The sequence below is a fragment of the Talpa europaea genome, assembly GCF_964194135.1.
Source record: "Talpa europaea genome assembly, chromosome: 1".
NCBI lineage: Eukaryota > Metazoa > Chordata > Mammalia > Eulipotyphla > Talpidae > Talpa > Talpa europaea.
The window spans coordinates 155,274,619-155,299,689 of NC_140073.1; the positions used below are offsets into that span (position 1 = coordinate 155,274,619).

At 44.1% G+C, this 25,071-nt stretch overlaps 2 protein-coding genes across 3 annotated transcripts in view; both read left to right on the forward strand.

The window, feature by feature from the left end:
• The window catches only part of LOC311180398 (uncharacterized protein), a gene marked incomplete at both ends in the record, with an annotated part of 34,013 nt that extends 17,592 nt beyond the window's left edge, over positions 1 to 16,421 (forward strand). The window contains 3 exons of the mRNA XM_084248209.1: positions 1,201 to 1,431; positions 5,323 to 6,121; positions 16,092 to 16,421. Coding sequence (XP_084104335.1) covers positions 1,201 to 1,431; positions 5,323 to 6,121; positions 16,092 to 16,421 — 1,360 coding nt within the window. The remainder of the gene's footprint in view (positions 1 to 1,200; positions 1,432 to 5,322; positions 6,122 to 16,091) is intronic.
• LOC311179830 (UDP-glucuronosyltransferase 1A1-like) overlaps positions 1 to 25,071 on the forward strand; it is a gene marked incomplete at both ends in the record, with an annotated part of 87,606 nt that overhangs the window by 30,669 nt on the left and 31,866 nt on the right. Inside the window, one exon of one of the 2 annotated variants that reach the window (XM_084247375.1) lies at positions 21,291 to 22,154. The exons of the other annotated variant lie outside the window; for it this stretch is intronic. Coding sequence (XP_084103501.1) covers positions 21,291 to 22,154 — 864 coding nt within the window. Of the gene's footprint in view, positions 1 to 21,290; positions 22,155 to 25,071 lie in introns of those variants that run through there. 2 annotated transcript variants of the gene reach the window in all.

Consider the following 25,071-nt stretch of genomic DNA (forward strand, 5'->3'; position numbering starts at 1 on the left):
AGGGAGGAACAAAGAGCAGGAAACTGCCCCTTGCTCTTGGCCAACTGGTACCCACAGGCCATCAAGGCCCCCCCCCCCCCCCCGCGCCCCTGTCCACCTGCTCGGCCTGCTCTCAGATGCCATCAGAATTGTTTTCAACAACTGGCAAGAGGTTATGGTCATTTTCTGTGGAGCATGGGTGATGGGAACTTCTATTTCCAGAAGTCAGATGATTCTTGGTGAATTTCAAAATACATGTTGCTCATCATGCTGAACTCCACAGTGAGATTTTCTTGACTTTGCAATAAATCTGTAGCTTTATGTGGGGGGAATCAAGAGCATCACAGCATTAAACCTCCCACGGAGGACACTGCCTCCTCACCGCTTTCTCTGGCCTCTAGAGGGGCTTGTGCCTGGGATCTCCTGGCCCCGTGCTGTCTCTCCTGTGCACAGTCTTCATCAGCTTGGTTTGGAACAGTGCCGTGGTGACAGGGAGCGCAGTCACCTGTGACCCTGGTTGGCTTTCTCTGCAGGCAGCCAGGGCAGCTGCACACAACGGGACTCTCAGGTGGAAGTCCAGCACCTCCAGCCATGGGGTCTGGCATCAGCGTTGCCCAGAGCACAGCACAGTCCCATACAGAAATGATGGCCCTCACCTGTGTGTGGAGAGATGGCGCTGAGCCTTGGAAAGACATAAAGTTCTGTGGTTGTGCTGTGGTGTGCAGGCCCTGGAGGCCCTTTGACCCCTCTGTGCTATTGCTGATGCTTGTCTTGCCCATTGATGCCTTAGATAACAGCAACTCATAGTTCATGAGGTCAATACAGATTACTCAACAGCCTGAGTTGTCTTCTTCAAGTGTTGAGTTCAGGATCCTCCCAGATCCCTGTTTGGCAGGCCCTGGCAGCAGACTCTGGAGTCAAATGAGTTCTCTGAGATAGGGGAGGTTGGCTTCTCCCTGGGGGAGTGGGTGAAACAGGGTGGCACCAGTGGGGAAAGAGAGCGATAGATAGAGTTTGTAATGATTAACACAAGGAGGGTTTGCTGACTTCCAATGACAAGCCATTATGGGAAGTGCTTTGGTGGGGAGACAAAGACAAAGTTTTAAGTATCGGGAGCACAGCGATCCTGAACTCATCTGGCTGTAGCTCTGCCGAGATGTCTGCAGGACTCCACGCTCCCTGGCCTGTGCTCTTGGGGCTGTGGCTCTTCCTGTGTGTCAGCTCTGGGGCTCAGGGCGGGAAGGTGTTGGTGGTCCCCTTGGATGGCAGCCACTGGCTCAGCATGCGTCAGGCTGTGCAGGCACTGCACGCCAGAGGCCACCAAGCCGTGGTCCTCGCGCCTGATGTCAGCATGCATCTCAAGGGGGAAGAGTTCTTCACAATGAAGTGCTATAAGATTTCCTACACTCAGGATGAATTTGACAGATTTTTCCAGAATTACTTCCAGGCGATGTTTGAAAGACAGCCTCTTCCAAGGAAATTTTTGAAAGGCATGGAAAAGACAAAGGAATCATCTTTGATCTATGTGAAGCCTTGTAGGGATCTGGTATTTAACAGTATCAGTATCAGAGTGATGCTGGCTATAGTCTGTGTTAGAAGAATTCCCTCTGTGTGTCTTTGGAAAGAGTTTGAGAAGGCTAATGTTAGCTCATCTTTGAAGGTTTGGTAGAACTCACTAGTGAAACTGTCTTGGCCATGGCTTTCACTTTTCTGGGTGACTTTTTTTTTTAAAGATTTATTTATTTATTTATTTATTTATTTATTTATTTATTTATTTATTTATTTATAGAAGAACTGGGGTACAGGCCAGATGTGCGGGAGGGTGAGAAGATTCACCGGAGGCAGAGTGGGGAACAGAACAGGCAGAAGACGAAATACACTGCTGAGAGGAGCAGTGGGTGAGACAGGAGAGGTCTGCTGTGCCATGGGGGACCCCCACCGGTGGGATGGGATCAAACCGGTACTGTAGAGGCTGCAGACAGCTCCACAGAGTGGTGCTCAACGGCATGCGCCACCAGGGGAGGCCCTTTTTGGGTGACTTTTGATTGCTGTTACAATTACCTGCTTATGATTGCTCTGTCTAGATTTCTTGTTTGTTTGTGGTTCAGTCTCAGAGGGTTATAGATTTCTAAGAATTTGTCCATTTCATGTAGGTTATTCAATTTGCTGCCACATAGATGCTTGTAGTAACCTCTTCTGACCTCTATACTTCTGAAATGTCTGTTGGAACTGGCCTTTCATTTCTGATTCTACTTATTAGATTCCCTCCACTTTTTTCTTAATGAGTTGAGCTAAAGATGTGTCTTATTGATTTTTCCAAAAAACTAGTTTTTGGTGTTTCATGGATCCTTTAGTCTGTATTTTGGTTCCCATTTCATTTATTTCTACTCTAAATTTTATTATGTCCTTTCTTCTACTGGCTTTAGCTTTTGCCTGCTCTCCTTTTTCTCCACCCTAAATGTGGGAGGTAACGTCATTTATTGAGTTCTTTCTTGTTTCTTGATATGAGCCTGTAGTGCTATATATTTCCCATGTAATACTGCCTTTACTGTGTTCCATAGGTTCTGAAAGGTTGTGTCTTCACTTTCATTGGTCTCTAGGTCTTTTTAAATTTCTCATTTGATTTCCTTGTTTGTCCGGTGGTCATTCAGGAGTGTGTTGTTTTCCTTCTTTCTTTTTGTGATTGATTTTTGCTTTGATGTGATGGTGATCAGAGATTGTACTTGACACGGTTTCAGTTTCATGATTTCATGGTTTCGTGATTTTGTTGAAATTTGTTTTATGGCCCACCGTATGGTCTATCCTGGAGAATGTTCTGCATGCACTTCAGAAGAATGTGTACTCAGCTTTTCTGGGGTGCAGTGTTGTCTAAATGTCTATTAAGCCCATGTGTTCTAATTCTTTGTTTAAGGCTATTGTTTCCTTGTTGATGTTCTGTCTGGCTGACCCGTTCATTGGTGAAATTGGGGTGTGAAGTCTCCTGCTACTACTGTGTTGTTGCTGATGTCTGATTTCAGATTTCACAATATTTGCCTTATATGTTTGATGCTCCGTCATTTGGTGCATATATTGATGATTGTTATGTCTTCTTGATGTATTTAATGCCTAATCATTACCTAGTTTCCATACCTTTTTCTCATTAGCTTTTGTTTTTAAAATCTGGAAGTCTATTTTTAGCTGGAAGACAGTATGGCTGTCTCTGCCTTTTTGGAGAGAAGAGGTGGGTGGAGAGAGTTCCTATTTGCTCGTAGTGTTGCTTTTCAAGCTTTCTCTTTGAGTGTTTGAAACTCAGGTGAGTCTCCCGGCGTTAGTACATAGTTGGGTCTTGTTTTCTAATCCAAGTGACCACTTTGTGTCTTTTGATTAATGCATTCAGTCTAGTTACATTGAAAGTGATTATAGGTATGGTAAGACTTGTTATGGCCATTTTGTCTGTTGTTTTTTGGTTCAATCAAATTCTTTGTTTATCTTTTTGGTTGCATTTCTTTGCTTGATTTTGATAAGAGCGTCCCTTTAACAATTCGTTGTGATTGGGTTCTGGAGAATTATTCTCTTCCAGTGGCATCTTATTCCCTTAAATTCTGAAGTTTTGTTGATACAAAAATCATTTGTAGTGACTTTTTATATGCCCTTTTTGCTGTTTTAGATTTCTCCCCAGGGGTTCTGCAAGTTGCAAAAGTGTGCAGCATATGGGTTTTTTTTTTTTTTTTCCTGTTGTAGCTATTGTTGATGGTTTGAAATTTGGTTAAATTCCCAAAAGTGGGATAGTTGGGTTGTATGGTATTTCCATTTTTGATTATAAGATATCTATATAATCTGCAAGAAGTTCTTTATAAGACAGATGTTTCGTTGACATTTTCTCCTGATGTGTGCTTTACATTTTCCTATTTTTCACAAATATTTTCATATCAATATCAATGAAGTCTGATTAATTGCTTTTTTTAATGGTCTGTACTTTAGCATCCTAAGAATTCTTTGTCTACTTAGAGATGTAAAGATATGCACCTCTATTTTCTTCAAGGAATTTGATTGTTTTAGCTAGTATGTTTATGTCAACTTGACTGACAGTGGGGCACACCATCCCTTAGGGGTCAGGAAGGAGAGTTGCCTAATTCTGGAATTCTCCAAGGTGACTTCACTCATAGTCATGGCTTCAACCACCATTTTATGGGATTGCTCTAAATTCTCTGTGCAATACAGACCTGTCTCTGGTTCAGACCCATGAAGTCCACTGCTGTGCATGCCTCCAGGAGTTTCGTAGACACCAAAAATGTTTGCTCCTTCCTCCCCATGGTCTTGCATGTCCTCAGGACCACCACAATGTCAAGAAACAAGCATATTACAGGGGCCCCAGATCTCTGTATAGGCTCTGAGTCTAATATATGCAAGTTCAAGTCACATGAAACCAGGGTCTAAATATAATGTAAGAACACGCTCACCTCTTTGTAGGCTTAGCTCTTCTCACAATCAACAGATGGGGACTTACTAAGCCTAGGGTTTGGGGAAATAGTTCTGGGACTGAAGCCCATAGCTGAGAACCGTTTCTAGTGCTCTGTCTACTCAGAATTCCCCATTCCAGACCATGCTCTCCTGGGCTGTGTGGGATGTCCTCTGCCGGCCTGCTCCTGCCTTGTCTGGGCCCAGACTTTGGGTGTGGGTCCTTGCTGTAAGCGCCCCTTGGTGGACGTTTCCCCAGACTGCTCTCACTGCTGTTCCCAGTGCTGCTGCAGCTTGGATTCAGGTCCTCACCTGGCACAAAGAACTTCCAGAGAGCATTCTCTGGGTCCAGGGAGAGCCCTCTAAATTAGTCCTTCTTTGTAAGATGGACAATTCAGGTACACAGGCCTGGCTGTGCTCGCCGATCAGGGACTGTGCAGCTGGTCCCCAGTTATGGGTTGCTTTGTGAGCCGCTCACAAAAGGCACGTTCAAGTCCGAATTCCCGGTGTTCCAGAAAGTATTTTATTTGGACAGAGTTTAAAGGACTTTGTTAGAGAATGACCTAGAACAACCTAGAACGTTCTCTGGAGAGAGCTGCTGAGTCAAATGATTTCTCTGAGATAGGGTAGTTTGGCTTCTCCCTTGGGGAGTGGGTGAAACACGGGGGACCAGTGGGGAAAGAGAGCTATAGATAGAGTTTGTAATGATTAACACAAGGAGGGTTTGCTGACTTCCAATGACAAGCCATTATGGGAAGTGCTTTGGTGGCGAGACAAAGACAAAGTTTTAAGTATCGGGAGCACAGCGATCCTGAACTCATCTGGCTGTAGCTCTGCCGAGATGTCTGCAGGACTCCACGCTCCATGGCCCGTGCTCTTGGGGCTGTGGCTCCTCCTGTGCATCAGCTCTGGGGCCCAGGGCAGGAAGGTGTTGGTGGTCCCCTTGGATGGCAGCTCCTGGCTCAGCATGCGTCAGGCTGTGCAGGCACTGCACGCCAGAGGCCACCAAACCGTGGTCCTCGTGCCAGATGTTAGCATGCATCTCAAGGGGGAAGAGTTCTTCACGATGAAGCACTATGAGGTTTCCTACACTCAGGATGAATTTGACAGATTTTTCCAGATGTACTTCCATGCGACGTTTGAAAGACAGCCTCTTCCAATGATATTTTTGAAAGGTGTGGAAAAGACAAAGCAATCGTCTTTGATCTATCTGAAGACTTGTAGGGACCTGGTGTTTAACAAGGACCTGATCAGGTACCTTAATTCCAGCTCCTTTGATGTGGTTTTAACGGATCCCCTTTGGCCCTGTGGGGCGCTGCTGGCTAAGTACCTGTCCATTCCTGCTGTGTTTTTCTTGCGTTCCATTCCTTTTGATTTAGACTCTGAGGGTACGCAGAGCCCTATTCCTTTTTCATACATTCCCAGGATTCTAACAGTGCTTACAGACCACATGACTTTCTTGGAGAGGGTCAAGAACATGCTCTTCCCTCTGGCCATGAACTATGTATGCCATATTTGTTTCTCTCCTTTTGCAAGCCTTGCCTCTGACCTTTTGCAGAGAGAGGTGTCGCTGAGGGAAATTTTTGGCTATGGATCCATCTGGCTGTTCAGAGGAGACTTTGTGATGGATTACCCCAGACCCATCATGCCCAACATGTTCTTCATTGGGGGCATAAACTGTCTCAACAGGAAGCCATTATCTCAGGTCTGTATTGGTTGCTTTATCCAAGCCCTGGCCAGGTAGAAAGCTTAAAATGAAAGTACTTCTAGGATATTTCTTATCATTTCCTCTTTCGAAAGATTTCTACCTCATCCTCCTGACAGTCTTCTGTGAGCTAAAGTGTTCCAGCATCTCTAGCAGTGTAGCTGGGGTTGCAGGGTGCGTGAGAGGTATGCTAGGCTGGTACTGAGCTGTGCCAGGCTTGGCAAGTGATGGTGGGTGCAGTGATCGCTGTCCTGGGGGTAGGTGCCCCTTCGTGGGCGGCGGTTTTCTTCGGCTGCGTAGGAGCCAGAAATTCAGTTGGGAACTGCTCCCTCAGGGATTTTTATGAGAATATTCAGTGGAGGGAGGAGGAATGAGCAAATTGTGTGGGTCCATGTGATCGATTTTAGAGTCGCCTCCAAAGAATGACTGAGGTTTGACCAAGTGCCAAGAGGAAGCAGAGGTTGCAAAGAGGTTAGCTGAGTTAAGTGGAAATGAGGAAATGGCAGAGAGTTGGGGTGTCTGTGATCAGAATAAAATGATGGACGCCAGCTTTTCCAGGATGGGGCGGTGCTGACGAGATGTTTTCTGAACTGGAGCTGGGGACTGGCATGTGACGTGGGGCCTTTTCATCTGACAGGATTGCAGGTCAGATGCTGAAATCATCCAAAAACAGGAGCCGAGTGTGGGGAGGAGATGAAAGGTTGAGCATGTCACCCCATTGAATGTGGGGACAGTGATGGAGGGAAAAGGCCTTCAAAGGAAGGGTTTTTAGGAAGGTCTAACCACCTGCCAAACCCATCCATGCTGAGAACTATGGATGGTGAGACCTACTTTCCATGGTGAGAACTACTGATTCACATATGGTTTCCATAACATCTTCCAGTAGCCTTGAATGTTTGGGTTCAATTTTATTGGATTCTTGGGATCTGAGTTTTGATTCTTCTTTTAAAAAAGATTTATTTATTGATGCATTCAAGAACTGGATACAGGGAGAGGTACGGGGGTGGTGGGGGGCACGGTGTGAGAGGGTTCACCAGAGACAGAGTGGGGATCAGAACAGGCAGACTGGCCGAAACACACTGCTGAGGGGAGCAGCGGGCGAGGCAGGAGAGGTCTGCTGCACCATGTGGGTTGCTCCCATGCTGGCCGGGGATCAGGGATCCAACTTGTGTGCAGAAGCTGTGAATAGCTTCGTAGTGCTATGCTTAAGCCCTTGTCCCACGAGGGAGGCCCTGAGCTTTGATTCTTGACTTACCGAATGCGCCATCTTTCATTTATATTGATAAATGAAACATTTATATCGACAAAGACTTCACTTCATTTATGTTGATAAAGACTTTCCCTTTCTTGTAGTGTTTGGACTCCTCTGGACCTCTTTTATTGTGTATTTATTATTGCAAAGATCTTTAAGATCTTTAACTTCGTTTTTCTTTTTGCTCAAATTGCTAGGGATCGAATATGCCTGGTGTTCTTTTCCTTTATGTGCTGCATTTATTCAGTTATCTGTAAATATGTACGCAATGTCAATATTTTAACTGTCAATTAAAACAATATATGTCGTTATTAGATTTGTAAAAGTGGAGAAAGAGGAAGACATTTCAAAAGCAGGTGGCAGGGCGGGAGCGGGGAGGGCCTGGGCCCAGGAAGAGGGGAGCGCTGCAGGGCACTGCTGGTGGGCAGGGTGTGAAGATACACTTTTGCAGAGGTGAGAACCTGTCATCCAGAGCAGGTACAAGGATGTAAACCTACCACCCCCAAAAGCATAAATTGGGGAAGAAAGAAAATGTCAATAATAGTAACTGTTGCTCCTTTCTTTTCCTGTGTGTGAATATATTTTGGAGCGTTGACAGCTTTGGTTCAAATCCTGGCTCCTGACTATGGGCTTGGGACGTGGATGCCCGATGGTGAATCCACCTGAAGGGGGAGCGCTTGTACTTCCAAAATGCTAACAACAGTGCAAAGCAATGGAGCTTCAACAAATAAAGAAAAATACAAACAAACAAAACCCAAATCCTCACTTCCATTTTCCAACTGAGTGACCTGGGACCATTCTGGCCTCAGAATTGTTATAGTGAAAACACAAAAAATATTACATATTATCATTACTGAAAAGGTGCCTAGCAAGACAGGCCCGTCACCTGAAGACCTCTGACCTGTGTTTGTCAATTGCTTTGGTCCTTGAAAGAAACTTTGCACTGAAATCACGTTCTCTAACCGAATGTCAGGCTGGTATCGTTCATGTTCCAGGATCAATAGTTTTACTTTGAGATCTTGTCACTTATATTTATTTGATATGTTTTGCTCTAAGATGTGACCCCTTGAAGTACTTTATCGAAATTTATCCCACTATAAATGATCAAAATCTACATCTTCAATATTTTTTCTCCTTCTTCTTCCTTAAGATTTATGATGGGTTGTATGATTTTATGGGTCTTCTCAAATAAATAGCTTTAGATTTGCTTAGTCTTTGTACTATTTTTGTTTTCTATTTCATTCATGCCAGTTTTTTTATAATAAATTTTATTTTTATATTCCCCATACAATTGCAACCCCCTTATTTTGACCCCAATCCCTCCCCTCCCGCCCTCTACCCCACATAGAGTGTCTCTGGTTCATAGTTATTTGTTGATTTTGATTTTTTTCTTACATAGTTTATTCTTTTTCCTGGTCCCTTATTTAGGTTTTCTAGATTCCTGCTATGAGTGAGACCATCCGGTATTTTTCTTTTTCTTTTTGGCTTATTTCGCTGAGCATGATCCCTTCCAGCGCCATCCATGTTGCTGCAAATTGCATGTGTTTATCTTTTTTGAATGCTGAGTAATATTCCATGGTGTATATGGACCACATCTTCTTGATCCAGTCATCTATTTTTGGGCATTTGGGCTGTTTCCAAAGCTTAGCTATTGTAAACAGTGCTGCTATAAACATAGGGGTGCAGGTGCTCTTTGGAATTGATGTTTCTGTGTCCTTTGGGTAAATACCTAGGAGTGGAATTGCTGGATCCTATGGAAGCTCTATGTTTAGTAGGTCCAGAAATCTCCACACAGCTCTCCATAGTGGTTGGACCAGTTTGCACTCCCACCAGCAGTGCAGGAGAGTTCCTTTTGCTCCATACCCTTGCCAACATTTGTTGTTGCTAGTTTTTTTAATGTGTGCCATTCTCACTGGTGTGAGATGGTATCTCATGGTAGTTTTGATTTGCATTTCCTTGATTACAAGTGATGTTGAACATTTTTTCATATGCCTGTTGGCCATTTGCATTTCCTCTTCAGAGAAGTTTCTTTTTAGCTCTTCTGCCCATTTTTTGACTGGCTTATTTTCTTTGTTGTTGTTGAGTCTCATCAGCTCTTTGCAAATTTTTGTGATCAGTCCTTTATCATTAGTGTTGTGTGCAAAAAATGTTCTCCCAGTTGGTGGGGTTTCTCTTTGTTTTTGTTATTGTCTCTTTTGCTGTGCAGAAGCTCTTTAATTTGATGTAGTCCCAGCTGTTGATCTTTGCCTTCACTATCACTGCTTTGGGTGATGTGTCTGTAAAGATGTCTTTGATGTGCAGATCACGTAGTGTTTCGCCTATATTTCCTTCTATGTATTTTATGGTTTCAGGTCTTATGTCTAGTTCTTTAATCCATTTTGAGTTGATTTTTGTGTATGGTGTGAGGTAGTGGTCAAGCTTCATTCTTTTGCATGTAGTGACCCAGTTTTCCCAGCACCATTTATTGAACAAACTTTCTTTGCTCCAACGCATAGTCTTTGCTCCTTTGTCAAAGATTAGTTGACCATAAATCTGTGGGTTTATTTCTGGATTTTCTATTCGATTCCATTGGTCTGTATGTCTGTTCTTGTTCCAATGCCATGCAGTTTTGATGATTATGGCTTTGTAGTATAGTTTGAAGTCTGGGCGTGTGATGCCTCCATTCCCTTCTTTTTTTTTTTTCAGGAGAGCTTTGGCTATTTGGGTTTTTTTGTGATTCCATATGAATTTCATCAATAATTGTTTTATTTCTTTGAAGAATGACATTGAAATTTTGATTGGAATAGCATTGAATCTGTATATTGCTTTTGGTAGGATGGCCATTTTAATAATGTTTGTTCTTCCAATCCATGAGCAGGGGATGTCTTTCCATTTCTTTGTGTCTTCTTCTATTTCTTTTAACAGTGTTTTATAGTTTTCTTTGTATAGGTCCTTTACCTCTTTTGTTTGATTTATTCCCAAATATTTGATTTTTTTGTTTCAATAATAAAAGGGATGGGTTTTTTTATTTCTTCTTCTTCAGATTTATTGTTTGTGTATAGGAAGGCTATTGACTTTTGCATGTTGATTTTGTGTCCTGCCACTTTACTGAACTGACTGATGAGTTGAATTAGTTTTTCTGTGGAGTTTTTGGGGTTCTCTATGTATATTATCATATCATCTGCAAATAGTGATAGTTTGACTTCTTGTTTTCCTATTTGGATTCCTTGGATGTCTTTCTCTTGTCTTATTGCTCTGGCTAGGACTTCCAGTATTATATTGAAAAGCAGTGGTGAGAGTGGACATCCTTGTCTTGTTCCAGATCTTAATGGAAATGCTTTCAGCTTTTCACCATTGCGAATGATACTGGCTGTTGGCTTGTCATAGATGGCCTTTATGATGTTGAGGTATGTTCCTTGTATCCCAAAAATTTCAAGGGCTTTTCTCATGAATGGGTGTTGCACTGTGTCAAAAGCTTTCTCAGCATTTATTGATATTATCATATGGTTTTTATATTTCTTTTTGTTGATGTGTTGGATAATGTTGTTTGATTTTCGGATGTTGAATCTTCCTTGTGTCCCTGGAATGAATCCTACTTGATCGTGGTGAATTATCTTATGGATACATTGTTGGATTCTGATAGCTAAAATTTTATTGAGGATTTTTGCATCAGTGTTCATTAGGGAGATTGGCCTGTAGTTTTCCTTTTTTGTGTTGTCCTTGTTCGTTTTTGGTATTAGTGTAATGTTGGCTTCATAGAACGTGTTTGGTATTGTCCCTTCCTTCTCAATTTTTTGGAAAAGTTTGTGAAGGATAGGCACTAATTCATCTCTGAATGTTTGGTAGAATTCATTTGTAAATCCATCAGGTCCCTGGCTTTTGTTTTTGGGGAGGTTTTTGATTATCATTTCAATTTTGCTGCTTGTAATTGGTCTGTTTAGGTGTTCTATTTCTTCTTTGTCTAGCTTTGGGTGATAGTAGAGTTGTAGGAATTTGTCCATCTCCTCTAGATTGTTGAACTTGTTTCCATATAACTGTTCATAGTAGTTACTGATTATTCTTTTGATTTCTGCTGTGTCCGTTGTGATTTCTCCTCTTTCATTTGTGATCCTGTTTATTTGTGCTTTCTCCCTTTTTTCCTTTGTGAGCCTGGCTAGGGGTTTGTCTATTTTATTGATTTTTTCAAAGAACCAGCTCTTGGTTTCATTGATCTTTCGGATTGTTTTTTTAGTTTCAATTTCATTTATTTCTGCTTTGGTTTTTATTATTTCTTTTCTTCTACTGGTTTTGCATTTTTTTTTTGTTGTTCTTTTTCTAGATCTTTGAGCTTCGAGATTAGGTTGTTTCTTTGAGTTCTTTCTTGTTTCTTGATGTAAGCTTCTATTGCTATATATTTTCCTCTTATTACTGCTTTTGCTGCATCCCATACATTTAGGATATTGGTGTCCTCCTTGTCATTCAATTCAAAGAATTTTTTAATTTCTTCTTTGATCTCCTCATTAGTCCAGTGGTCTTCCAGTAGTGTGGTTTTCAATCTCCATGAGGTAGGAGAGTTCCTTGCCTTCTTTTTATGGTTTATTTCTAGTTTGATGCCTTCATGCTCAGAAAAGATGGTTGGTATGATTTCAATCTTGGTGTATCTGTTGATGTTTGTCTTGTGCCCCAGTATGTGATCGATCCTGGAGAATGATCCGTGTGCGCTTGAGAAAAATGTGTACTCCGTTTTTTTGGGGTTTAGTGTTCTATAGATGTCTGTTAAGCCCAAATGCTCTAGGTCCTTATTTAGAGCTTTAGTTTCTTTACTTATTTTTTGTCTTGTTGATCTATCCATTGTTGATAGTGGTGTGTTGAAGTCTCCCACTACGTATGTGTTTTCTCTGATGTCTGTTTTCAGAGATGACAACAGTTGTCTGATATATTTTGGTGCTCCTTCGTTTGGTGAGTATATGTTAATGAGTATAATTTCTTCTTGAAGTATTGTCCCCTTGATCATAATGTAGTGACCATTGGGGTCTCTTTTTATCTTTTTGAGTTTGAAATCTGTTTTATCTGATATAAGTATAGCTGTTCCTGCTTTCTTTTTTGATCCATTTGCTTGTAGGATTGTTTTCCATCCTTTAACTTTGAGTCTATTTTTATCTTTTGTAGCTAAATGTGTTTCCTAGAGACAGCAAAAGGTTGGGTTTTGTTTCTTAATCCAGGCTGCAACTCTGTGTCTTTTTATTGAAGAGTTTAGTCCATTTACATTTAGAGTTAATATTGGTATGTTAGCATCTGTATTTGCCATTGTGCTTGTCTTTCCTTTGATGTCAGCCTGATTGGCTTTCCTTTGAATGTTATCTGTTTCTTCCCTCTTATCAGCTTCATTATTTTTTCCTTGTCCTGGATTCTTGGGAGCTTTACTATTATGTGTCTTGCTGTATTTTTCCTTTCGTCTTGGAAGTTTAGTGTTCTTCTTGCTTCTTGTATATCAATTTTCAGCTCCTTCTTCACATTTGGGAAGTTCTCTTCAATTATCTCTTTGAATATTTTCTCTGTTCCTACATCTCTCTCCTCTCCTTCTGGTATTCCTATAACTCTTATATTTCCTTTCCTCATGGAGTCAGATAGTTCCCGAAGTCTTTCTTCGTTCTTTTTCCTTCGTACTTCTCTTTCCTTTTCTGTTTTGGTTCTTTTTATTTCTGTGTCTTCAAGAGTACTAATTCGTTCTTCCATTTCATCTATTCTGCTTTCATTGCTTTTCCCAGAGTTCTTTAGTTCCTCCATTAATTCTTTGATCTCCTGCGTTTCTTTTGCTTCCCTCTTTAGGGACTCAATTTCATTCTTCTGACCATTGTTTTCCCTCTTTAGGGACTCAATTTCCTTCTTCTGATCATTGTTTTCCTTTATGAGTTCTGTCATTTTTTTAATCACGGCAATTTTAAATTCTCTTTTTGGAAGGCTGAGAAGTTCTTCCAAGTTACTGTCGTTGCAATCTGGGGGGTGGTTTTCTTTTTGTGGTGTGCTTCTTTCCTGAGGAGTTGTTAGGTTGCGTGTGGTTCTTCTACTCCCTACTGTCTGTTTTCTAATTTGTCGAATGCATTGGGACACTGTGTTGCTGGGACTGGCTGGCATCTTGGGTGAACTTCTCTGCTTCCCTCTTGCTCCTCCGGGAGCCACCTGTCAGTTTCAAGCAGTCTTTACTGAAGAAAGGTCCTTGTTCTAAAAGGCCCATGTGGGGACACACTCCCCTGTGCGCCTGGTCTGCCCCGGCGGTGGGTTCCCACTCCCCCTCTGGGCTTGGACTGCAGGCCAGAGGGGGCCTGGCATGGGCCAACTTCCCCCGCTTACCTCTGGCTCCTGAGGGAGCCTTCTGCAGGCAGTCTTTACTGAAGAAATGTCCCTGTTCTAAAATGGCGATGCGGGACACACTCCCTGTGCGTCCGGTCTCAGGCACACTCTTCTGCGCGCCCGGCCTGCCCCGGCCGTGGGTGCCCGCTCCCCCTGTGGGCTCAGACTGCTGGTCGGAAGGGGCCTGGCATGGGCTAACTTCCCAGCTGGCCACTGGCTCCTCCAGGAGCCTCTGCTGGTTCAAGTCACTAGGTGGCGCCAGAGATCTCTCCTAGAGCCCTTGGGAAGTTGTTTTGTTGTTTTTTTTTTTACCCCGTGGGACAGGGAACAGAGTGGGAATGGTAGGGTAAACCTCAACGGCTTTGGGGTGCTGTGTCTGCCTTGTGCCCCACCGTCGTGGAGAACCCATGCCCTGAATTTCGTGCCCCAGGTCTCAGTTCCAAAGCCCTCAGGACCAGGACGCGGGCTGTAGCCCAGTTCAGTGACCGCAAGAATGGTGTCTTTTGCACCCCGCTCCCGTGCCTGGGTGCCTGGTTCCTGATTACTCAGTGAGGGATTTTCACCTCAGTGAGGGTCTCCGCGCGTCTTCCCGCAAGCCTATGTCGCAGGCGCGGGGACCTGGGCAGCCGCGATCCGGATCCACGTTTGCTTTTCAAGCGCATCGCTTTTCCGCGCAAGCTTACCGGCCGGCTGGGGGCTGTGTGCGGGTCTCCTCAGGGGTTCTCTGTTCTCTAATGGAGCCTGGAGCCCTTCACTCACCGCCTTGGTGAATCCTGCAGGGTTCTCCACAGCTCCCGTTCACGGGGTGTGGTGGCTGCAATAGTTCCTTTCCACTCCAGTCCCGCTTGCTGCGTAGTTTGTTCTTGTTGGTCGTTTTAGTTTGTTGTTTTCCTCCTCTCTGCCGGTCAGAGAGTGCCGGCTCTGTGGGCGGGGGAGGGGAGCAGGGTTCTGCGCTTTCCTCCCTTCTGGTCCTCTTTTATGGCCACTTTCTTCTTCAACTTTCAACTTTCAACTTTCAACTTTCTAGTTTACTGGAGTCGCCCATTTATCTTCCGTGTCCCAGTTCTCACTGGGACCTGCCGCTTTCCCCCCCTATTAACTTTTTTTAATGGGAGATCTTACTCGCAGCGTCTCCTCGCCGCCATGTTGCTCCGCCTCCCTCGCCAGTTTTTTTTTAAGTAAAGATGTCATCCTTATTCCCCTTGGTTTATTTGTAGTTGTTTTCCAATTTCCTCAAGCTGCTTTACATTGATTTTTCTAAATAAAGAGGTCCTGACGATCATAGGTATTTTTTATGTTCTTAGGTTTGGGTATACATTGCTCTTATACAGAGGTTTTTTTTTTTGGTCATTTAAATGGCTGTTTTCCATTTCCTTTCTAAATCAGTGGTTATCTACAAGGCCATTCCTTTATCCCTGTATAGATAGGAGTGACCACACTTCTCTATTTCTTAAGTTATTTTGGATTGTAATCAGAGGATGTTTTCTGTGAAGTTACTTCTTTACAAAATTTCTCTTTTTTGAAAAAGATTTATTTATTTATTCATACAAGAACTGGGGTGCAGGCCAGAGATGCGGGGGGTGAGGATTCCCCAGAGACAGAGTGGGGCGCAGAACAGGCAGATCGACTGAAATCCACTGCTGAGAGGAGCAGCGGGGAGACAGGAGAGGTCTGCTGTGCTGTGTGGGTCAGCTCCCTGCCTGGGTATGGAACTCCTACTGCAGTGGCTGGGATAGCTTCATAGTGCTGTGTCTTAACCCCTTGCGCCACCACAGAGGCCCCTAAAAAATTGCTTAATAGGATTTTTGTGGTCTACCTCAGAATTGCCCAGTGAAAACAATGGCAGTTCACATTTTTAATAGACGTGTTAGAAAAAAGCAAAAAAGAGGGTTAAATAGGTTTAATATCATATTGTATTCAGCCAAATACTTCGAAACCATTATTTCATTACGTATTCAATATAAAATTACTGAGAGATTTTACATTCTTTTTCTTAGATACCAAGTCTTTAAACTCGGGGATGTATTTACAGTTAACAGTGTCTCTCTAGTGTCTCTCGTTGGTCAGTAGTCATTGGCAGCCAGTGACCGCTCTGCCAGGGAGCAGTTGTAAACGTCCCATGGATACATTAAAACGTACCTTTAAAATTTTTCTATTAAAAAAAGCACCAGAGTAGGGGCAGGTCAGGACAAGTAAACATGTGTAGCTCTGCAGGTGCACCTCCAGGTCTTTCTTTGAAAGGGAGGTGACCTGCGCTGTGTCGGCAGCACACCCAGGCCCCTGGGCAGGTGCTGCTGCTCACGAGTCCGGCATCCAGAGGGAAGAAAAGCTCATCTGTCTGACAGGAGCTGTCACCTGTGGCATCTGCTCCTCTTTTGCTTGATGCAGCCATCTCTCTGGCCCGCCTAGCTGGGTAGCACCCGGCGCCCAAGGAGCCAGAGCGCGAGCAGTGCCGGGCATGACTGGGCCCTCCTGGCCGCAGTGGTGGACAGTCCTGTTCCACAGTCCTGTCCCCCTGGGGCTGAGGCTGGCGGCCTGGGAGAGCTGATGGCCAAGGAAGGGGCGGCCCTGGGCAAGGAGGAGCTGGTGTGGCGCCTGGGGCAGGAGGCGGCGGCGCTCCTGGCAGTCGTGGTGCAGAGAGGCCGCCTCTTGCGGGAGATGGGTGGCAGTGGCGGGGCCACGTGGGCGAGAACCACCAACTCAGGTAACTCAATGGTGCCCACAGGCCGAGGACCCTGAGCTGAGAGACCTCGCCGTTTCTTCTGTTGGAGCGCCAGAGGGGGGCCACGCACGCCCAGTGTCAGCCTTGGGCAGAGCAACCATGCAGGTGCACAAGGACCTGGGTGGTTGTTGGCAGAGGTGGCCAAGCTGGAGGGCTGTGAGGAGGGGGAGCTCTGCCTGGCACAGGGCGAGGAGTGGGTCTCCCTCCATGGCCCAGGCGGCTGGGGGGGGCTTTACTTTTGAGGGGGTATTTTCTTGATTTCTCTCTTCTAGTTCATTGCTCTCCTATTTCTAAAGTGATTTTGTACTCTGCCACTTTACTGTATTGATTTATTGTTTCAGTTAGGTTTATTATTTTCATTTAGTGGAGCTTTAGGGTTTTCTCTGTATATTATCATGTCCTCTGCAAATATAGTGATGATTTTACTTCTTTTCCTATTTGGATTTCTTCTTTATCTTTCTCTTGCCTAATTGCTCTAGCTAGGACTTGCAATACTATGTTGAATAGTAGCGGTGAAAGTGGCCATGCTGTCTTGTACCAGATCTTCCGGGAAATGCTTTCAGTCTTTCACTATGGAGTATAATGTGGGCTTTTTATACATAGACTTTATTATGTTGAAGTATGTTCCATGTATCCCTATTTGTATTTTTTATTTATTTTTTAAAATATTTATTTATTTATTTATACAAGCACTGGTATAGTCAGAAGCACAAGAGTGCGAGAGAAAACACCAGAATCAGAGCGGGGAGCAGAACAGACAGACAGACCAAAGTACACTGCTGAGGGGAGCAGCGGGTGGCAGGAGAGGTCTGCGTGCCATGTGGGACCCTCGCCCGGTGGCCAGGGATCGAACTGGTGCTGCAGAGGCTGCGGACGGCTTCGCAGCCCAGTGTTCAACCGCTGTGCCACCGAGGAGGCCCTATCCCTATTTTTTAATACCATATGCATGTTAAATCTTATCAAATGCTTTCTCTGCATCTAATGATATGGTTATATGATTTTTACCTTATCAATTATCGATGTAGCCAATGACACTGATTGATTTTTGCCTTTGAACCATGACTGTGTCCCTGAAATAAATTCCTCTTGTCATGAGGTGTGATCCTTTTGATGTATTGTTGAGAGCTAGTATTTTGTTGAGGAATTTTGCATCTATGTTCATCAGGGTTAATGGTCTGCCATTTTCTTTTCTGTGTTTGAGGTCTTTGTTGGGTTTTTGTATCAGAGTGATGCTGGCTATAGTCTGTGTTAGAAGAATTCCCTCTGTGTGTCTTTGGAAAGAGTTTGAGAAGGCTAATGTTAGCTCATCTTTGAAGGTTTGGTAGAACTCACTAGTGAAACTGTCTTGGCCATGGCTTTCACTTTTCTGGGTGACTTTTTTTTTTAAAGATTTATTTATTTATTTATTTATAGAAGAACTGGGGTACAGGCCAGATGTGCGGGAGGGTGAGAAGATTCACCGGAGGCAGAGTGGGGAACAGAACAGGCAGAAGGCGAAATACACTGCTGAGAGGAGCAGTGGGTGAGACAGGAGAGGTCTGCTGTGCCATGGGGGACCCCCACCGGTGGGATGGGATCAAACCGGTACTGTAGAGGCTGCAGACAGCTCCACAGAGTGGTGCTCAACGGCATGCGCCACCAGGGGAGGCCCTTATTGGGTGACTTTTGATTGCTGTTACAATTACCTGCTTATGATTGCTCTGTCTAGATTTCTTGTTTGTTTGTGGTTCAGTCTCAGAGGGTTATAGATTTCTAAGAATTTGTGCATTTCATGTAGGTTATTCAATTTGCTGCCACATAGATGCTTGTAGTAACCTCTCTGACCTCTATATTTCTGAAATGTCTGTTGGAACTTGCCTTTCATTTCTGATTCTACTTATTAGATTCCCTCCACTTTTTTCTTAATGAGTTGAGCTAAAGGTGTGTGTTACTGATTTTTCCAAAAAACTAGTTTTTGGTGTTTCATGGATCCTTTAGACTGTATTTTGGTTCCCATTTCATTTATTTCTACTCTAAATTTTATTATGTCCTTTCTTCTACTGGCTTTTGCTTTTGCCTGCTCTCCTTTTCCTCCATCCTAAACTTGGGAGGTAACGTCGTTTATTGAGTTCTTTCTTGTTTCTTGATATGAGCCTGTAGTGCTATATATTTCCCATGTAATACTGCCTTTACTGTGTTCCACAGGTTCTGAATGGTTGTGTCTTCACTTTCATTGGTCTCTAGGTCTTTTTAAATTTCTCATTTGATTTCCTTGTTTGTCCAGTGGTCATTCAGGTGTGTGTTGTTTTCCTTCTTTCTTTTTGTGATTGATTTTTGCTTTGATGTGATGGTGATCAGAGATTGTACTAGACACGGTTTCAGTTACATAATTTCATGGTTTCGTGATTTTGTTGAAATTTGTTTTATGGCCCACCGTATGGTCTATCCTGGAGAATGTTCTGCATGCACTTCAGAAGAATGTGTACTCAGCTTTTCTGGGGTGCAGTGTTGTCTAAATGTCTATTAAGCCCATGTGTTCTAATTCTTTGTTTAAGGCTATTGTTTCCTTGTTGATGTTCTGTCTGGCTGACCTGTTCATTGGTGAAATTGGGGTTTGAAGTCTCCTGCTACTACTGTGTTGTTGCTGATGTCTGATTTCAGATTTCACAATATTTGCCTTATATGTTTGATGCTCCGTCATTTGGTGCATATATTGATGATTGTTATGTCTTCTTGATGTATTTAATGCCTAATCATTACCTAGTTTCCATATCTTTTTCTCATTAGCTTTTGTTTTTAAATCTGGAAGTCTATTTTTAGCTGGAAGACAGTATGGCTGTCTCTGCCTTTTTGGAGAGAAGATGTGGGTGGAGAGAGAGGTCCTATTTGCTTGTAGTGTTGCTTTTCAAGCCTTTTCTTTGAGTGTTTGAAACTCAGGTGAGTCTCCTGGAGTTAGTAGATAGTTGGGTTTTGTTTTCTAATCCAAGTGACCACTTTGTGTCTTTTGATTAATGCATTCAGTCTAGTTACATTGAAAGTGATTATAGGTATGGGAAGACTTGTTATGGCCATTTTGTCTGTAGTTTTTTGGTTCAATCAAATTCTTTGTTTATCTTTTTTGGTTGATTTTCTTTGCTTTGATTTTGAGAAGAGCGTCACTTTAACAATTCGTTTTGATTGGGTTCTGGAGAATTATTCTCTTCCAGTGGTGTCTTATTCCCTTAAGTCTGAAGTTTTGTTGATACTTTTTACATGCCCCTTTTGCTGTTTTAGATTTCTCCCCAGGGGTTCTGCAAGTTGCAAAAGTATGGAGCACATGGGTTTTTTATTTTTTGTTGTTGTTGTTGTTGCTATTGTTGATGGTTTGAAATTTTGGTTAAATTCCCAAAAGTGGGATATTTTGGTTATATGGTATTTCCATTTTTGATTATAAGATATCTATATATTCTGCAAAAGTCCTTTATAAGATAGATGTTTCATTGACATTTTCTCCTGATGTGTGCTTTACATTTTCATATTTTTCACAAATATTTTCATATCAATATCAATGAAGTCTGATTAATTGCATTTTTTAATGGTCTGTACTTTAACATCCTAAGAATTCTTTGTCTGCTTAGAGATGTAAAGATATGCACCTCTATTTTCTTGAAGGAATTTGATTGTTTTAGCTAGTATGTTTATGTCAACATCACTGACAGTGGGGCACACCATCTCTTAGGGGTCAGGAAGAAGAGTTGCATCATTCTGGAATTCTCCAAGGTGACTTCACTCATAGTCATGGCTTCAACCACCATTATATGGGATTGCTCCAAATTCTCTGTGCAATACAGACGCTTCTGTGTTCAGACCCATGAAGTCCACCGCTGTGCATGCCACCAGGAGTTTCGTAGACACCAGAAATATTTGCTCCTTCCTCCCCATGGTCTTGCATGTCCTCAGGACCACCACAATGTCAAGAAACAAGTATATTATAGGGGCCCCAGATCTCTGTATAGGCTCTGAGTCTAATATATGCAAGTTCAAGTCAGATGACACCAGGGTCTAAATATAATGTAAGAACACGCTCACCTCTTTGTAGGCTTAGCTCTTCTCATAATCAACAGAAGGGCGTTTACTAAGCATAGGGTTTGGGGAAATAGTTCTGGGACTGAAGCCCATAGCTGAGAACCGTTTCTAGTGCTCTGTCTACTCAGAATTCCCCACTCCAGACCATGATCTCCTGGGCCGTGTGGGATGCCCTCACAGGCCTGCTCCTGCCTTGTCTGGGCCCAGACTTTGGTTGTGGGTCCTTGGTGTGAGCGCCCCTTGGTGGACGTTTCCCCAGACTGCTTCTCACTGCTGTTCCCAGTGCTGCTGCAGCTTGGATTCAGGTCCAACCTGGCACAAAGAACTTCCAGAAAGGATTCTCTGGGTCCAGGGAGAGCCCTCTAAATTAGTCCTTCTTTGTAAGATGGACAATTCAGGTACACAGGCCTGGCTGTGCTCGCCGATCAGGGACTGTGCAGCTGGTCCCCAGTTATGGGTTGTTTTATGAGCCGCTCACAAAAGGCACGTTCAAGTCCAAATTCCCGGTGTTCCAGAAAGTATTTTATTTGGACAGAGTTTAAAGGACTTTGTTAGAGAATGACCTGGAACGACCTAGAATGTTCTCTGGAGAGAGCTGCCGAGTCAAATGAGTTCTTTGAGATAGGGGAGGTTGGCTTTTCCCTTGGGGAGTCGTCTAAACACGGTGGGACCAGTGGGGAAAGAGAGCGATAGATAGAGTTTGTAATGATTAACACAAGGAGGGTTTGCTGGCTTCCAATGACAAGCCATTATGGGAAGTGTTTTGGTGGCGACACAAAGACAAAGTTTTAAGTATCGGGAGCACAGCGATCCTGAACTCATCTGGCTGTAGCTCTGCCGAGATGTCTGCAGGACTCCACGCTCCCTGGCCTGTGCTCTTGGGGCTGTGGCTCTTCCTGTGTGTCAGCTCTGGGGCCCAGGGCGGGAAGGTGTTGGTGGTCCCCTTGGATGGCAGCCACTGGCTCAGCATGCGTCAGGCTGTGCGGGCACTGCACGCCAGAGGCCACCAAGCCGTAGTCCTTGCGCCTGATGTCAGCATGCACATCAAGGGGGAAGAGTTCTTCACGATGAAGCACTATGAGGTTTCCTACACTCAGGATGAATTCGACAGATTATTCCAGGATTACTTCAAAATGGTTTTTGAAAGAGAGCCTCTTCCAATGAAATTTTTGAAAGGCGTGGAAAAGATAAAGAAATCGTATTTGATCTATGTGAAGCCTTGTAGGGATCTGGTATTTAACAAGGACCTGATCAGGTACCTTAATTCCAGCTCCTTCGATGTGGTTTTAACGGATCCCATTTACCCCTGTGGGGCGCTGCTGGCTAAGTACCTGTCCATTCCTGCTGTGTTTTTCCTGCGTTCCATTCCTTGTGAGTTCGACTCTGAGGGTACGCAGAGCCCAAATCCATCCTCCTATGTGCCCCGGCTTCTGACAGAGCTTACAGACCACATGACTTTCTTGGAGAGGGTTAAGAACATGCTCTTTCCTCTGGTCGTGAACATCTTTTGTCATGTTTCTCTGCCTCCCTTTGCAAGCCTTGCCTCTGATCTTCTGCAGAGAGAGGTGTCACTGAGGGAAATTTTTGGCTATGGATCCATCTGGCTGTTCAGAGGAGACTTTGTGATGGATTACCCCAGACCCATCATGCCCAACATGTTCTTCATTGGCGGCATAAACTGTCTCAACAGGAAGCCATTATCTCAGGTCTGTATTGGTTGCTTTATCCAAGCTCTGGCCAGGTGGAATGCTTAAAAAATAAAATACTTCCAGGATATTTCTTATCATTTCCTCTTTCGAAATATTTCTACCTCATCCTCCTGACAGTCTTGTGTGAGCTAAAGTGTTACATCGTCTCCAGCAGTGTAGTTGGGGTTGCAGGGTGAGTGAGAGGGATGCCAGGCTGGTCCGGTCTGTGCCAGGCTTGTCAAGTGATGGTGGATGCAGTGATCGCTGTCCTGCAGTGATCGCTGTCCTGTGGTGTTGCATCGGGACAACACCACAGTGACAACCGGGAGTCGTGGAACAGGCTGCACAATGTGGGATGCTGCTGTAAAGCAAGATCCTAGCCCTTTTATTTACACAAGTAATTGTTTGTAAGGAGATTTAGGAAAGTGGAAGGGTGTAGAAGATTCGGGATTGTGAGCCTGCCCTCCAGGAACTTCTAATCTACTTGATGACACACCCTAATCCCCTGCCATGGTTCTAATCTAATGAACAATGTGCTCCACTGATCAGCTTCTGGGGTCCCTTGTCATACATCCCTTCTCAGACCTCTGGGCATTCCTGGTCATACCTCGTGATGTATAAGTCAGGAGTATGTGTTATGCATCTTTCCTCAGCTCCCTGGGCGTTCCGGACATACCTCTTGACGCACATGTTATGCAGCGGTCCTCAGCCCCCCCCCCCCCCCCCCCGGGCATTCTGGACATAACTTGCAATGCATCCTGCTTTGTGCTCTTGTTTGATTTGAAGGGCTGAAGGGTTGGGCTCCTGTTCCTAACTGGCCAGACCACTTTGACCTTGTTTAGGTGACAAAATGGCAGCCGAATTGGCTTCCTAGAAGCAGCAGAATCACATTCGTGGGCGGCGATTTTCTTTGGCTGCGTAGGAGCCAGAAATTGAGTTGAGAACTTCTCCCTCGGGGATTTTTTTTTTTTTTTTTAGAAGCAACCACATTTTAATAAAAAATTTGAATGTTTGTTAACCAGTTAAGGCTGAATAAAATAGCAATTTATCCAAAATTCAAAAGATATACCACCTTGAAAACAAAGTAAAAAATCTTGCCATTAAGTTTCACCCATTTACAGGACGACCCAACAGCTCCTAGAATGGTTCTAGCTCCTGTGGAGAACACAGGGAACCACACCTCTTCAAACCCTTGTGACAGGGTGGTCCCCAGGAAATGGGGAGGTTCCCTGCCCCACCCAAGGGAGGGTGGAGCTGAGCAGGAAGAGGAGAAGCTGCAGAAGAGACTGAGGAAGGAAGCAGGATGGAGCCAGGAGACCTGGAGGAGGCGCATGGAGCCTAGAGACACGTGAAGGGGATTTTTATGGGAATATTCAATGGGAGGAGGAGGAATGAGCAAATTGTGTGGGTCCACGTGATCGATTTTAGAGTCGCCTCCAAAGAATGACTGAGGTTTGACCAAGTGCCAAGAGGAAGCAGAGGTTGCAAAGAGGTTAGCTGAGTTAAGTGGAAATGAGGAAATGGCAGAGAGTTGGGGTGTCTGTGATCAGAATAAAATGATGGACGCCAGCTTTTCCAGGATGGGGCGGTGCTGAGGAGATGTTTTCTGAACTGGAGCCAGGGACTGGCATGTGACGTGGGGCCTTTTCATCTGCCGGGATTGCAGGTCAGATGCTGAAATCATCCAAAAACAGGAGCCGAGTGTGGGGAGGAGATGAAAGGTTGAGCATGTCACCCCAGTGAATGTGGGGACAGTGATGGAGGGAAAAGGCCTTCAAAGGAAGGGTTTTTAGGAAGGTCTAACCACCCGCCAAACCCATCCTTGCTGAGAACTATGGATGGTGAGACCTACTTTCCATGGTGAGAACTACTGAATCACACATGGTTTCCATAACATCCTCCAGTAGCCCTGAATGTTTGGGTTCAATTTTGTTGGACTCTTGGGATCTGAGTTTTGATTCTTCTTTTAAAAAAGATTTATTTATTGATGCATTCAGGAACTGGATACAGGGAGAGGTACGGGGGAGCGGGGAACGGGGGTGTAAGAGGGGGTTTACCAGAGACAGAGTGGGGAACAGAACAGGCTGACTGGCCGAAACACACTGCTGAGGGGAGCAGTGGGCGAGGCAGGAGAGGTCTGCTGCACCATGTGGGTTGCTCCCTGGCCGGCCGAGGATCAGGGATCCAACTCGTGTGCAGAGGCTGTGAATAGCTTCGTAGTGCTATGCTTAAGCCCTTGTCCCACGAGGGAGGCCCTGAGCTTTGATTCTTGACTTACCGAATGCGCCATCTTTCATTTATATTGATAAATGAAACATTTATATCGACAAAGACTTCACTTCATTTATGTTGATAAAGACTTTCCTTTTCTTGTAGTGTGTGGACTCCTCTGGACCTCTTTTATTGTGTATTTATTATTGCAAAGATCTTTAAGATCTTTAACTTCGTTTTTCTTTTTTGCTCAAATTGCTAGGGATCGAATATGCCTGGTGTTCTTTTCCTTTATGTGCTGCATTTATTCAGTTATCTGTAAATATGTACGCAATGTCAATATTTTAACTGTCAATTAAAACAATATATGTCGCTATTAGATTTGTAAAAGTGGAGAAAGAGGAAGACATTTCAAAAGCAGGTGGCAGGGCAGGAGCGGGGAGGACCTGGGCCCAGGAAGAGGGGAGCGCTGCAGGGCACTGCTGGTGGGCAGGGTGTGAAGATACACTTTTGCAGAGGTGAGAACCTGTCATCCAGAGCAGGTACAAGGATGTAAACCTACCACCCCCAAAAGCATAAATTGGGGAAGAAAGAAAATGTCAATAATAGTAACTGTTGCTCCTTTCTTTTCCTGTGTGTGAATATATTTTGGAGCGTTGACAGCTTTGGTTCAAATCCTGGCTCCTGACTATGGGCTTGGGACGTGGGTGCCCGATGGTGAATC